Raw genomic sequence first — 16,135 nt, 5'->3', positions numbered from 1 at the left:
ACTGTTTGTTTACCTACGGGGCCAACTGCATCAAGGTTTGCAGGTATCTCCTGCAAATTGCAAGAAGGTATAAAGAGACTCCTGTGATTTAATACAATTCTCCTGATCCTGTATTGAAGACAATGAGCCTCACAAAGTTTCATTGGATGGCTGCAGAAGTCGTGGCAGTGAGATACTTTCCCCATCCCAGGATGTAACGGCGAAGGAGTGCATCAAGTGGCCACAGCTGAGAAAATGGATTGGACTCCACAAAAGATCCATCAGCCAGCACCCCAGTATCCTTTTCATTCTCATCAATACTATAGACTGTGCCACTAATGCATCAGTTCCTAACCGGGAACCAGCTGCTCCTTACTTGTCTGCACAGAGCCTAGCACAAGCACAATTAGTATGGGAATAATATATCAGAAAGGGGGCTTAAATAAACATAATAACAAACAAAGGAGATATTTGTACACAATCAAACTAATAAAAATAATAATATAATTCAATCAACTCATTAACTCTACTAAAAGCTAGCTCTGTACACCCGTCTCCTGGCTCCTAGAAATGTCAAAGGAGTGCACATATCTGATTATGAACTCCCGTTGTCAGTCAGGAGAATAGACACGAATGCAGAACAAAAATAATTCCTTTCTGAGCCCGTGGAACATCGTGTTCATATCTAATATTCATGCTAACTTGAAAATACAAGGTAGTACCTATCTAAAATGAAATAATTTTCAAGGCTCAAAGCTGAATTGTTTAGTAGTCCAAGATATTAATGTCACTGAGCCCACATCAAGTGATTTTTGCAGTGAAATTCCCAGGTGACCTTGAATCATCAGCATAAATTGTGTATGAAAGAGCCAGGGGAGATGTACTCGGCTCATGTGGTACCTTTACTGTTTCAGAGCAAACACCGCGCATGCTTTTGCAACTGGAGGCCTAATGAAACACGAGACAATGCATTTGATCCTCCCAGTCCTTAATACGAGCATTAACTAATTGGTTTTTGTGACCATTTAGAAGACAGATGGTACTGCTTTCTCCATTGCACCGACAAGCATGGTACAGCACTTCATAAGATACCAGCAAGCAAGAAAACAAGGGCCCAGACTTTCAGACATGAAGAAACCCTAAGCCCTGCCCATGCCAGACATTCTATTACCATATTACCAGGTCTTTTTTTTTTTTCCCCTTTTGTTGTTGTTGTTTTGTTCTCTCCTGAGGTATACAAACAGTGGTGCATTTCTCTGGGCAACTTATCAAAAACTAGCAGTTGTGTTGGTTTTATTAGGCTGGACGCTGGGACAAGCTGATATTTAACAGATTGAGTGTATTGTCCTGCCCAAACTTCTGGAAACACATGAGATGTGCTAGAAAATAAAAGAAATGGCAACAAAGCACCCAAAATTTCAGCTACTGAGCTTCCAGGAAACAGAAGCACCAAGCAATAAACCCAACCACTGACATGAGACTGGTGCTGAGTCCCATAGACAACGATAGCAGACAGGCTCCTGTTTTAGAGACTCAGCCACACAATAAATTAGGTGAGGGTGTGTTAGAACAACAGCTGGCTGCTAATTAGTCACAGCCCCCGTCAGCAGGGTATCAATAAAGTGGCAGAGAACATCTCAAGTAAATTAAATTTTAAAAAATCCTGCTGCAATCTCTCCCCAGACAGACCCTTCCTTCATCTCCCTTCTCAGCTTTTTATTTATTGTAATTACTTTAGTAATAAGATTTGTTTCCTTGTTATTATATATATTACTATGCAGGGCAACAACAACAAAAACAATAGCTGGGAAGAGTTATGTAGCTTATTTATCTCCTCAGTTGTTATTGGGCCACTGGGTGGAGGAAGCAATGAGGAGGTGGGGGCCTGGGAAAAGCAGTAAATAGAAGAGAAAGCATATTCCTCAGGAGCAGAGACGTATGGGGACATATTTACGAAGGAGGAAACACTGACAATGAGCGAATAGATCTAATAACTCAGGGGGCCCAGCAGCTCTGGCTGATAAAGGAAGGAATAAACAATCCTGCACTGGAAGCGCTGTCAGAAGGGAGTCCTGGGGCACATCTGTCTGCTGGCGGAGGTGCGCCTCAGCAGAGCCAAGGATGGACTGCCACCACTGCACAGGGCTTGGTTTGAAAGCAGGTCACCTCCCACTACAGAGATGTCCTCAGTTGTATGGTGGAGGATGGGACATCACTTCCGGGTCCACGAAGGAAGGGCTTGCCGAGACGAGAGGTAAGGAACACTGTAGCCCATATTTCATCTTGCGTGGTTCACATACCAGCCAGATTCACATACCCTAAACTCACAAATCATAGGCCTCGTCTAAGGGGGATTTTCTGAGCTTGTCAGAAGCCGTAAGGCTGCTTGCCTTGAAGAGGTGAAAGTAGTCTCTGAGCTCCATTTCACTGGAAGAAGTGAAGGTGGCAGACAAGCACCCAAAAATTTTCAGGATGGCCTGCTGGGAAGACCACAGTGTCCAAAAAGTGCTTATTCACCAGCTCTGCTTCACCACTGGAACAGGATCCCTGTCCTCTTAATTAATATAGGGCAACTGAGGCAATGCTTGAGGCAACAGAGCAGCAATGAGCTGAGAAGCATTTACTCTGTACAGGGAAAATTCACCCACAGTTCATAAGCACTTCCCAGAGCCACACACCAAGCCAGGACACAGGGACCTGTCTTCCCCGACCTGGCATTTTCATCTCCTCTGAGGTCTGAGTCAGTGCATGCAAATATGCCACCCAAAAATGTGCAGCTCAGAGCACAGCCATTCTGAATGAGTAGGGATTGAATCTTTTGCAAAAATATTCTTTTATCTAAGTTTACCTTGTCTTCTTCATGCATTTAGCTAACTACTGATGGCACGGTGGTGCTCATTTAGATTCAGGGCTTCAGAATACAACATGGGGGACAGAGCCCAACACTGTCTGCTAAAGAACAGCAGCACACTAATCCTGGAGTACCTCTCTCTCCTAGAGATAATTCTTCCCCTGCATTAATTAACGTCAGTTCAAAAACACTCCTTTCCCAGCCTTCCCACATCTTTGCACAATCCTTACAGAAACACATTTCATAGATTAGCTAGTCTGGAGAGAGCCTGTGGAGTGTTTGCAAAGAGCATGGCACCAATTTAGTTATGCAAGGCTAGCTTCTGAGAATTAAACTCCTCTTCGATCCTCTGACCACAGAGAAGCAATAAAGGGAAGGAGGTGGAAAAAAGGAGCAATGTCTACATTTACATGGCTTCGTATGACATCACCACAAAGTTTAATCCTTGAGGATGCAGTTCTGGATCATCAAACATCTCCTTAAGACTAGCCATTAGCTTTTTTTGCTGTCCCTGTCCAGTTCTGCCTCTTACTGTCTGCAGAACACAATGTCTCAATGGAGGAGAGTAAGCAATAATGCAGAAGGAGAAAAGTCATATATACTAACGCTTTTTGGTATACAGATAAACCCGCTTCTACTCCTCCTCCTAAGAGTATCCTTCAAAAAACAAAGAACTGGGTTCCACAGAATAAGTGGCAACACTATTATTTTTCCCTTTTTAACTTTTGAGAGCACACAAAGGAAATGTGTTCTGGAGGGGATTTCAGAGGACATTTATATCTCTCCATTTCAGTAATTGTGAGAGGTAAAGCTTTTCTTTGCTTTTTCGGATTCCAGGAGGTAATGAAGAAAGCCTGATAAGCTGAACAGGATAGAATAAACAGTCTGACTAAAGTAGAGTGAATATCAATGGAGAGAGAAACAGAAAAAAACAACAGCTCACCTGCCTTACCTTTGAGCAGCAGAAAAGCTTACTCAGCCTGTGCTGTGGGAGGGCAGGTGCAGGAGGGAACAGGGTGTATTTAAACCAGATAAAGAATAGTCCATGGCTATAATCCAAAATGCAAATCAGGATTTCCTCTTCCTAACTGCTACTATGGTTACCCCATGGCTTTGAAAAAATCACGCAGCTTCCAAAAAATTCATCTTCCTTTACCATAAAAAAAAAAAGACTTACCAGCTCCCATCTCCACTGACTTGTTCAAATTCATTTATAAAAATGCATCAAGTTCTTTTCATTGAAAAGCTTCTTTGATTCAATAGGAGCGAAAGGAGAGCGAGAAAAGGGCAGACAGAAGAGAAGAAAGAGGAAACATTAAAAGGAGTAAAGAAAGAGGAAGAGGGTGGCAATGTAGGAGCGAGAAAGTCAGAACTGTGACACTGGGCAGTTAGGGGTTTGTGAGGGGGGAGAGAATTTGTGAATGCACAAAATACATAGAGACCGCATGAGAAGTATTTTTTAAAACAAAAGCACTTCTCTAGGAGCTCCCACCTCTTGCCTGATCAATGATCTTGCAAGGCTGAATCATTTTTAATTTAATACTTCTGGGAAGTGGGGGGAAAAAACACTCATTAAACATAGGCACAGTTGGCAAGCATCGAGTGTTAGCATTTGGCAGCATTTATTATTGCTGTTTATGGTGATATAAATTAGGTTATACTGACATAATTAATAACCCTAAATTTAGGGGTAATAAATAGCAATATTTATATGGAACTGCAGTGTCTGAAGAAGCCCAGCCGAAGAAAAACAAAATGCTGACTACCATGTTGCAACTGTGAGCATACGTGGGACTGCCAGGTGTGTGTAGGAGGTATGCAGGTCTGAGCAGACGCTGAGGAATGGCTGTGTGTGCAAGCCATTGACAGGAGGGTATGCAGCAGGTGCACAGAGAAGACAGCCCAAGAGCACATCACAAGGCAGCATGCAACTGCATAGGTAAGCATCAGTGCACACGCAACTTGATGCTCAAGTGTGTGATAACAAGCTTAAGTGCGGACAGCCAACAGTTTTCTGTTTCTTTATGAAAATGTCCTTTTGTGCTGCCATAATTAAGCTTTTACAAGATCCCTGCCTGACCCTGCTTTCACTAGTTGAATCAGAAGATGATCTAGATTGAAGAGTAAATGCTCCCAGTACACACATTTCACTTCATTTCACACTGTGCAAAGGTTGTGGTATGTCATTATCTCATTCTCCCAGGAAGAAAACTCACAAAAAGAGGAGGAGAAAATGACCAAGGTCACATAGTCTGTCAATAGCAGAGCCAGGAAAAAAGCCTCTCGCTTACCCACTGCATTTTATATCAGTTTCCTAATGAAAATGCTATTCTCCCCTTCATGGATTCTCCACCACTTAATAAACTGGAATTTCTTCTAAAGCTTTCCTATTTATCTGTTTTAATTTTAAAAAGGGGTAGAGGTATGGAGGAAGAGGTTCATAAGAATGTTCTTAAAAGCTTGAGTTCTTATAGAACAACCTACACAAAAGAGTCAGCCTGCAAGAATGCTTTCTCTTAAGCAGTTTAATGTGTTTGTCACTTCCAACTGACTTACACTTGTGTTCCCAGTGATTAAGACTATTTTTTCCTTGTAATTTATATCAGAAAAAGAAAAATAAAGCATACGAACAATCACATCAGGTCAGACCACAGGTCTATTGGAGGCAGCATCCCATCCCCTGCAGCATTCAAAAGCCACTGTCTGACAAAGTATAAGATCAACTTATGAAAAGTAGTACCTAATATTAAAATATATAGCAGTTATCAGATCAGCTGAATATTATTTAACAAACCCTACACCTGACTGCTGTTCGGGATGGAGCAAAGCACTCAGCCACACACAGCAACACAATCATCAATTCTCTCTGGCTTGAACAAACTCAAATTAGCTACAATATTTGGTAGTGATCTATATTGTTATGTGATTACAGCCTCACTTGTACATACACACTCGCATCACCACTACCTTCATTTAGCATCAGTGATAGGGCTGCAACTCTCTCCATCACTGACAGACAGGAAGGGATTCTCAGAGCATCAACTGAAGTGAAAAGGAGAGTGGAGAGCTGTTTCCCGGCTCAGCCACACGCAGTCAGAGCATAATTGCATTACTGTAGTCATATCTGTGATAGGGGAACATTCTCTGCGTGTAACTTTCAGATCACATTAACCAAAGCAAATACCAAGGCCCTGATTGTCTTGTTGCTGCCCAAGGCTCCCAAAGTGCAATCGCGAGGTACCCTGCTGGGATGAGCACTCTTCCACTGAGCTGTGCCTGCAGCAGGGAGCCAGCACGGGTAGGGGCACAGCTGGGCTGCTGGAAGAAATCTTTTGTAACGGTGCACTGGCATTCATCTCTGTGATGGTCAGGGAAGCGTTAAGCACACTCTGGCACAAAGGGTTTGGGAAGAGGGAGAGTGAGGAGCTTCAAAAGAACCACCAACAGAAAGAAGTCCAACTCTTTCTTAAATAAAGATACTGAGATAAGACTAAAGAAAGATTAACGCCAGTTGAGAAAAAGATAGAAGAAAATTAGGGAAGAGATTTACTGGAAGATGTACATCCAAAGTGGAAAAAAAAATAAATTTAATAATAATAATCAGTCTGCTTATTAGAAAATCCAGAGCCAGGATGGTCAGGGCAATGGGACTGCTCTGGATGGCTCGTATAGTAGCTTTTGCTATGGAAGAGGTGATTTTAACTGAAAACTTTGGGCATCATCCTAGCATTAAAACAGAAGGGATCACTGTCTCATAATAAGAAATAAAACGGCAGGTTACCACATGCAGGTATTTCCAGCAGAGAACCAAGACAATCGTTGGCCTTGACAGCAGATTTGACACATTCAGTGTGTCAATCCCTTCCACAAAAGGGGCTGTGAATCCCAAGACAAACAAGTGGCTTCATGAAATGTGTTTTAGAGGTGTAAAAAATACATAGCAAGTACCTGCTTACAAATGCTGTGGTTGAGAATGGGCTACAGACCTGTTTCCTCAGAAAATAGTTTCCCTCATAACATTGGCAGTGATTTGACTTGAAAGACAACAGGATTTACTAAGGCGCTTGAACCTGGGAAAGGTAGAACATTAATAGCTACAGAAACCTGAATGTGCATCCACAGACATTAAGGGCCTGAAAGATTTTTTTTTCTCCAGTGCTCAGTTATTTTCACTGAACTATTAGCAAGCCTCAGGCCCAGAACAGAACCATTTCTTTCCATGTAGCAGGGCCTGAGTCCACTGAAAAAGCATGTGGGAAGAAACAAGAATATGTGAGCCATAGGAGACTTCAAAGCCTACAAGTGTTTAAATTAGAGCATAAAAGATTGGTTCTCCCCTTCCTCAGGCCTCATCAGTTACAAAGCCATGGCCAAGTCCCTTTTTCCCTGCTCCTAATCCACATGTAAGGCTCACCAAACTTTTTCACTCGTCAGCAGGTTTAACTACAGTTTAAGCTCCTTTGCACGAGGAAAGGCAAAACACCTTCCTGCATGACGTGAGCTCAGACATTACACTTCATCCAGGTGTCACTGAGAGCCACATCCTCCCTCCTGAGGGCCCCTTCTCTGCTATACTCGCTCCTGACAGCCGGAGAAAAAAAGGTCAGACATTCCCTCCAGTCCTCCATCTGCTGGAAACTTTAATTAAGCACAGTGAAAGGAAAAACAGAAAGGGGAAAAAAAAGCCACAACCTTTCTTTTTTTGCTTCTGCTGTCTGGAAGGATCAAGGAAACATTTGGTGCCAGCAGAAGCTTCAAATACTCAGGGGCTGTATTGAGCTACTCAGAAAAGTCTTCCCAAATTACTGACACATGCACATCCTGGGGAGCATAGAAGCACAAAAACTGTTCAGAGTCACAGACTAGAGACAGAATAGCCCAAGTAGTGCTCTGCTGAAGCCCTCACCCACAACTGAAATGAATTTGTTTAGAGCCAAACAAGTTCAAGTTCTTGCTTAGGGTCCTTTTTCTGTTCCTGTAACACCTGATCAGCACAGCCTGACCTAAAACCAGATGGGTCACTGTAGTTTAAGAAAAGTTACTCCTCTCCACCTTATGTATTTCTGTGCTTGTCTAAAACCATCTTTCAGCTTTGAGATTAGTCCATTCCAACAAGCTGGAGGACAATTCTTACTGAAACCTGCAAGACCTTATTACCAGGTTAAAATGCACAGCTTCTTTGATGCAGGTGGGATGTGGCCACAACTTTCTGCCCCTGCATCAGAGACAATACAGAGACATACAACCAGTTACAGGCAGTCCGCAACTCACCATCACTCCAAAAACAGTGAAGTGCAAACCTACCACATCATACTACACTTGTCAATCACTCAAGGGGAATTCCTCTTTCACTAGCTCCATAGAGATCTATTTCATTTCACTTTAACATATTAGAAGCAAATTTGCACTTTTTCATCTGTTGGGAAAGGAGAGGGAAGGTATGTTACTGTGGATGGGCAGGGTCGGTGTAAAAGCAGCTATAAAGAATGCAAAAAGGAATCTGCATTTTTGTAAGCTCAGAAAGACTTGGTATCTCTTAGGAAGCGTGTGGGAGAGAGGATTGAAAAGGAGGTGGGAGAAGGAGGGAGCTTCACTATATGGAAATGTTTCCATGAAAACTTGAAGGCTTAATAGATCCTTATTCATCTTTCCCCACTCAGGCTATACAAAGCATTAAAGACAGTTATTCCCAAGTATATGTCCTTACAGGTGAAGTTTGCCCTGCTGATTTAGCAGAACAGATAGATCGCCATTTAGCAAGCAAGATCCACTTTGTCTGGTACCACTAATGCAGTATGTATGAGACATCTTATAGCCCCACACAGTACAGAATCGCAAACATCTGACCCACGCAAGACAGCGCACTGGGCTACATCCAAGAATTACATTTACCATACAGGATTAATAACAGGATGAATAAAACACAAGGCTCTAGGCAAAGACAATTCTCCTGACCCAAAACATGCAAGACAAGACCTGCTTGGTGTACAGGAAAAAAGCCTGCAGGGAAACCCAGCAAAACCCCACAAAAAGTACATGCCACTACAACTCACTTGCCATTGATGACTCCATCAGGATTGAGCATGGGGACAATCTTGAAAATGAAACATTGCCTCAGGAGATCTGCAATGGGATCGCTGCTCACAAGGAATTCTAGGGTCCCTTTCATAACCCAGCTGGCATTGCTTTCTCCAGGGTGAACACGGGCCATTAGAAAGACATACGGACGATTGTCTGTAAAACAACCAAAGATTTGAAGATATTACTCATAGAAGCTGCAGAGGCAGAGTGTTCAAAACTAACCATCATTTCATAAGCATCCAAAAAAATTTAGAAATAATGTTCACAGCTAAGACAGTCCACTACTTTTGCTGTTTTCAGTTAATATAGACACAGACTCAGATTTGCAAGAATGATTTTCAGAAATTGCAACTAGAACAGTTCAGCTGTTTCTAGTAATACATTTGACATGGGAGACATAAGCTGTGGGAATTTGGGATAGGAGAAAGGAGTTTTTTTGTTGTTGTTTTTGTTTGTGTTTTTTTTTTTAATCAAAACCTTACTAAACAGTCCATTGATAAGCTCTGATGAACCCCCCCCTTTCAAAGTAGACTTGCAGCTTGGCAGAGAAAGTTGCCTTGTTATCGGATATGTTATTTGCTGTTCCTGTGAAAAAGCACCCACATTTGGCCTAGTTATAAATCTCCAAAAACTCTCAGTATGCACATGCTTAGAAAAGACCAAGTCTGACAGCAGATTCTTTGAAGATCCCATCTGTGTTGAGCATACTCCACGGATGGGCCAAGGAAAAAGGAGAAGGCAGAGGGAGACACCTGCCAGGCAGAGAAAATAGAAGGAAAGGACAAAGCATTGAGGTGTCTTAAAATGATCCTTTTGTGAGGCGTTCACAAGCTCACGCAGCTGTCACAAGTCAACCTGACAGATTTGCTTTAGTGGAAACCAGTATCTGTCAGAGAATCACAATGATGCCGTGATGTTTTTTCCAGCTCTGTCAGGTGATGTCAGAGCTCAGGCTCTGTTCACTTGCATGAATTGAAGGGACCTCAGTTGACAGGCTTTGGAAAGGTAAAAGGACATAAAACACAACCAAACGCATCATCTGAGTGCCCTTGTAAACAAATGCTGAATTAGCAAGTTATGCTCCTTCGCCCTTAGCTCCCAAAGCTGTCCTTCAGTTTTCTAAATGCTTTACAAATCATTAATCAATTAATGTGAAACGGGGAGGTAGCACACCATGCTGAAAAATATAGATGCTATTAAAGTGCTGCTTAGTGATTTGGCCAACAAGCAAAGACTGCCAGAGCTGAGAATACAAGTGAAATTTTCTCATTTCCCAGAGAAAGAATAAACAGTAATTCTTCTTAAATGTATATTCTGTACACTTCTGCTCAATCTGTACATTATAGTACAATACAATTACGTCTTTCAGGGATGCATACAGATTTAGAAATAATCCCCTTTGTACCCCTCCCCACTTCCATGCCTTCCTCTTAAGCATTTGGTGGGCAATACTGCACTCTCAGCTCAAAGAGCTCATACAGAACAATTATACTGTGGTCCAGTAAAGCAGCTGGAACTCTTTTCTCAATAGCCATACATTAATTTTTTTTTTTATCGTTTTTACACCTTATTCTTACACCACATTTTTACACATCATAAACCCAAATTATGTATATACATTAGTGAAAATATGCCAAGTGCCCAAGTCACATCCCAGCCATTCTGCCTTTATTTTTTTCCAAAATTAGAATACACAATTTCTATTCTGCTCCAGCTAGATGCTGTGCATTACAATCTACCTTAGTAATGCTTTTAAATAGCAACAAGCAAAAAACTAGCTTTCACAAAGACATCAGCTGCATTTTGCCATTTCCAAACATTTTCTTCGTTCTCCCATCTCCATGATTTAGTGCTGTTTTGCAGGCTCATTGCTGAGCTAAACTTATGGGACTGTGCTGTTGTAGTGGAGAATGAGGCTCTTGAGGACTCCTAATAGACAACAGCTGTAAATAGCACAAAGCAAAATAAAACATGTTCTCTTGCAATTGATGAATACAGCTTTAACAACTCTTGTCTCTTCTGTACATTGGGAGAGCACAGAGCATGTTAATTGAGAGATTCTTTCCTCAGTCAAAGTAAGAAAAAAAAGAAACCCTAAGCTTTCTCATCTCTGCTAATTGCAAATACTGTGGGACTGGCAGAGACCTGAGTTCTGTTCTTCTTCTCAAGACTGATATGCCTGTCTGTCTTCGTTTCAATGTGAGAAAAGCTTCTAGAGTTTCCTTATCTTAAAACCCAGGAAATGGTTGGGGTAAAGAGAGCAGACAGACATTATCTACACTGTTTCCCTGTGGGTGACAATGGTGGCAGCCCACAGCTGTAGGGTTCAACCAGGGAATTCTCTCTACTCCAGTTAAAGCTTCCTTTAATAGCTCCCCTCCTGACAAGCACGATTGCAACTCAGACATCCCGTCCGCAGGAGAGTCATAACAAAGGTCCGTACCAGTAGGCAAACTGCAGATCTTGTTAAGTGCCTGTTCCCTTCACAGAAGGCATTGCAGCGAAATCCCATATCAAAATGCTGCTCTCCCCCATACTGCACCCAGCGTGAAGACTAATGAAGCACTAAATAGAGCAGAGAGTTGATGTTATGGCCATAACACTTGCTCCCCTTGAGACACCTGGGAAACAGAGACCTGACTGTGACAGGCAGAAACCACTCAATCCTATAACTGTAAAGCATATCCAGTAATTTATCTGCCTTGAAATTGTTGTGATAACTGTGATAAACATTGCCGCTTATGAAAGCAGTAGACAGCAGCATTGGTCAGCTGTACTCAGTATACCAACTGGCAAGCACCAGCCAAGATTTGTGCACTTAGCTGAGCTGCTTCACTTCATTCCTGACTTACCGTGCCCCGTGACTGCAGCCCTGACCTGGCCAGCTCAGTGCTACCCAGCATAGCCTGCTGGTTTCCACTGGTGTTCAGCTACCCTTCCCATGTGCTATTTCAATCCCGAGCCCCTTGTGACTACCTAGTGTGCCACGTCACACCTATCTTCAGGGCACTGAGCTACAAGTTCTCAAACACATCCCTCGGGGCCCAGAACTGAGCTCAAGTCTTCAAAATCCTCAGGCCAACGCTTAGGCAGAATCCTTCCCAAGTTCTGGGGAAGCTGCCAGAAAGCTCAGGTTAGCCATTTATCTCTGCAAAGCCCACATGACACATAACCTTCTCCGGGAATGTAAATAATAAAAAGAGAGAGCAGAGGAACCTTTTCATGCTACATAAAGCCTCATCCAACAGATCTTGTCTCATTACTCTGCGTTACATTTTGACACGGCCAGGATTTAACGTGGCACCAACAAAACCAGAGATGAGAGATTAAAGCATCACTGATGCCTCTTGCAAAAACTTTGAGCAAAAACCCTTTGAGTAATAATTCTAACGTATCACCTACTTCCCATCTCCCCCTCTCTTCACTCATTTTTAACTGTGGATATATGCATGAAAATAAGAGCTTTGTTCTTCCAGTACTGCTAACTTGCTGCTTAATCTCCTGTCTGTTGTAGGAATCCTCCTCTCATTATGCCATCACCAAGATTCACTAAGAGGTGACTTTGATGTTACTAATCATGGCATCAGTTAGGGAAAGAGCAGCCTGAAAGAAAAGAACAAAACCACGTTAACGCAGCAGCATCCCTCATCAAGACGACCACAGAAAGGAAAGGAAATGCAGTTCCAGATGCCCTGACCTGGGCTAAGGTTCTAAATTATATCAAGCTGAGATTTGCGCCGTGCCATTTGTAAAGGGAGAAAGTTTCGAAACAACACAGGATTTAATAAGGAGTCAAAGGGAATTATATACACAGCATGTGAGAAATTCAACCTAGATCCAGGTCTTGACTCGAATTCTTCTGGCTGTGCTTCTGCATACCTCTCTTTCCTTTACCCCCAAGCCCAGGGCCACTAAAACAGTGTGTGATGTTTATTTTTTTTTCCTCCCTTTATTTCTAAATACAGCATGAATTTATCATGAGCATTGCACAGATCAAAGGGTCAAGTTTACCCCAGGACATAGGAGACAAACCAAGAACGCTAACTCTCCCTCCCAACTTAATTATCTGTGACCACTACAGCTTATTCTGAGAGTCAAACGATAGGGAAAAAGGAGCACCAAATGTAGCTCTTCCATGCATGTCACGGCTGCGTCCTGCTCTGGATACATCTGATATGCCCAAGGCTGCATAGTTACGCAAAGTCAGAGAGAAGACAGGATATGGTGTGATGTACAATGAATATATTAAAGTTTGAAAAAAAATTACTTCAAATACCGAGATCACAGAAAACATGAGACTGATCTGAGGCAGAATCTGTGTCAGACACTTTACTCTCCTCCTAAAGCTTTTCCTCTAGTTGTCAGTCTTTCAGTTACTTTAAGATACAATTCTTTCCTCCCCCATTCTTCCCCCACCCCAACATTACAGTCTCCTTGCTGACCCTGCTTTTGGCTAAATACTGCAGAAGCAGACATGTCTTATGACAGAGGCAGAACACATAGTCTGGCAGGACCAGCTGTTGTTTTCCAGAATTATCAAGGAGCTATTCCTCCCTTAAATATACTTACATTATATGCATTATTACTATTACCTATGGCAAAGAAGTGAACACTACAAATTGCCTTGGCTAGCTGTTCTCTACCTTCATAGCATGGTGGGGGTGTTTCAGGCTCCAAGTTGCTTGGCAACCTCCTTTTGTGCATGTGTTTTATGAATTCATTCACCTTTGAATCAGAGATGATCAGAGATGATTGGGGAGATGAATATGGGTACAGAGTGCCCAGCTCTGGTGCAGCTTGACATCCTACTATTACTGGTCCCCGTCTGTAGTGACTTACCTGCATTCACTGGTGTGCCTGCATATTTACCCTGACTTCCTTTAGGTCCTTGTTCACACAAGTCCTGTATCAAGTCACTCCACTACATTTCCCAGAATAGTGCCAGGACTAGGCCTATCGCCACATAGGTCATTCTCGTCACTAGGGCATCCTAGTTGCCCCTTGAGAAATTTGATCCATGAATCCCTGTAGTCCTCTGGAATGAACTCTTGTGTCCTGAGAGCTGCTGGAATCACTATTCCAGTCCACACAGCACCTCAACCACTTCTTTTTATCTCTGCAATGCAAGGCATCTGCTTGCTACTTAAGATCAGACAGTTAAAAATGTTAAACATTAGCCATTAGTGACATCAGAAATATTTTATTTCATCATGATATTTTCATCATCAGGACTTCTTCACACAAATAGATCAGAAATAAGTATAGAAAGTTCTCTCTTGCCTTCTCCATTACTGACAGTCTTAGAACTTTTAAGAACAGAATAATATAATTACTGGGATTTCTTTCTTAAATAATTATCTACCAAAGCTCCTCTATTATCCTTAAGTCTACTGGTTGCAAGCATCCGTGCATGTCTTAGCGTGCCCTTTGAAAGCAGCAAGAAGCAAACAAAATCAGCTCCAAGAATCTTCCCAACAGATTATCTAGGTAGCTGATGTACAGAGCTCCAGATTATCTGTCAAAAGCAGGCGAGGCTCTATCATCCCCTGCTTCCATAACACACACATTAGTCTTAATTTTTTCTACGGCAGCAGGCGATTTCAGATACTCAAGTATTTTGTACTGCCATGTCCTGACCACCAATCCATATGATTTTCAGCCAGCATAGGAAAAACACAGATTGCACTGGAGAAATGGAACACCTCTGAGACATGGCAAGTAGAAAAGATAAATATTTTCAAGTTATGTGCGCTTGTGACTTTAACTTCCTGGGTTCTTCATATCAGGATAACAACACTGGGCTGAGAGAGGAACCGGTCAGTGGCTGCCCAAAAGACTGGAAGACACTGGAGCAGAGATCCATCAAAACAGACTACAATCCTACTCTCATTCAGTATAAACAGAGCAGTGGAATCATTGCCCTAAATGTTGCTATGCCTAAAAGAAGATACGGGCAAGGCCATAAGCGCAGCAGAGACCTGCAGGATAACTGCTGCACAGGCTGAGTACAGAAATCCATAGAGCTATGAAATCCATGGGCTGTTTTCCGAGAGAAGGATTTCATCTGAAATGAAATCAGGCAGGAGGAGCAGACTGAAAAAGCTTCCATTGTCATAAAAATATCTCCCTGGGTAATCCGCAGTGATGGAAAAAGGAAACTCTGATAATTTATGTGACAGTTTAATGGGATTTTGGTGACACATGATACTTTAGAAAGTATTTGCCCAAATAGGACAGACAGGACTTTAATAAGGCTTCAGCTCCACAACAGCAAATATTCTCACCCTTTACTTTTACATTTCATCCTACATATCCACTACTCACCCATAGCCCATCTATCTCATTTGCAGGGCACATTTCAGTATTGTGAGAGCAACAGCAATTCGGCACTCTCTGGTGACATCCCTGGCCAGAGAGACCTCTAAGTATCTGATCCCTAAAGGGATCAAGCTGACCGTGCACCTACAGGGCAGAGCATCAGAGCTTTGAATTCTGAACCATAAGCTGCCCTCGGGCCACATCCCCAGCCCTGTGGATGTCCTTAATAGCTTCTCTGCAGAAATTAAGGGTAGCAGATGGACAGGACAGTCTGCAGCAGGAATCACTTGCAGTGGGGATGCCCCCAGAGTACACTCCACGAGTAAATGGCTTTCACACTGAGCAATGCCTGAAACCCATGCTTTTTGTTTATGAGAGACAGCCTTTACCCCAGTGTAATACCCCCATGCCCTTCACTGCCATCACTTTGAGAACAGGCACAGCAGCAAAAGGAACTGCTTACAGTACTAAACCAGGGTGAAGCCAGGGTTAATGGGATGAAACTTCACAGAGGAACATTTAGGTTGAATATCACTGAATTATATTGAAGAGTCTCCCCTGTGGAGAGGTAGAAGTTAACATTAAAAATATGTTGCCCAGAGCACTAGAAGCCATTCTGTACATAACAATCTTGCAGTAGCTGGGGACAGAGATAACCCAACATGCTTTTATTTTCTTTCTTATTTCTATGGATCCACTTCTGAAGCCCTTACTTTTCTAGAATAGCTCCTTGTAGAATCTGGACAGGAGAGGAACGGTCAAAAGCTGTGTGAAGACCTCAGTGTTTTGCCCAGTCTGTTACCACAGGAGGCAAAGATCAACTTGGGACCCACAACTGGGTCTGTTATCCCTAAAATGGGCATGGAAAATAAAGCACCTGTCAACACTTCTCTCACCATAGGGAAT

At 42.5% G+C, this 16,135-nt stretch overlaps 1 protein-coding gene across 1 annotated transcript in view; it reads right to left on the bottom strand.

The window, feature by feature from the left end:
- AGBL1 (AGBL carboxypeptidase 1) overlaps positions 1 to 16,135 on the bottom strand; it is a 308,283-nt gene that overhangs the window by 173,727 nt on the left and 118,421 nt on the right. The window contains exon 19 of the mRNA XM_083849719.1: positions 8,884 to 9,064. Within this exon, the coding sequence (XP_083705845.1) occupies positions 8,884 to 9,064 (181 nt within the window). The remainder of the gene's footprint in view (positions 1 to 8,883; positions 9,065 to 16,135) is intronic.

Source organism: Anser anser, assembly GCF_964211835.1.
Source record: "Anser anser genome assembly, chromosome: 10".
NCBI lineage: Eukaryota > Metazoa > Chordata > Aves > Anseriformes > Anatidae > Anser > Anser anser.
The sequence above is the reverse complement of the archived record's forward strand: the minus strand, read 5'-3'. Positions and strand labels throughout refer to the sequence as shown.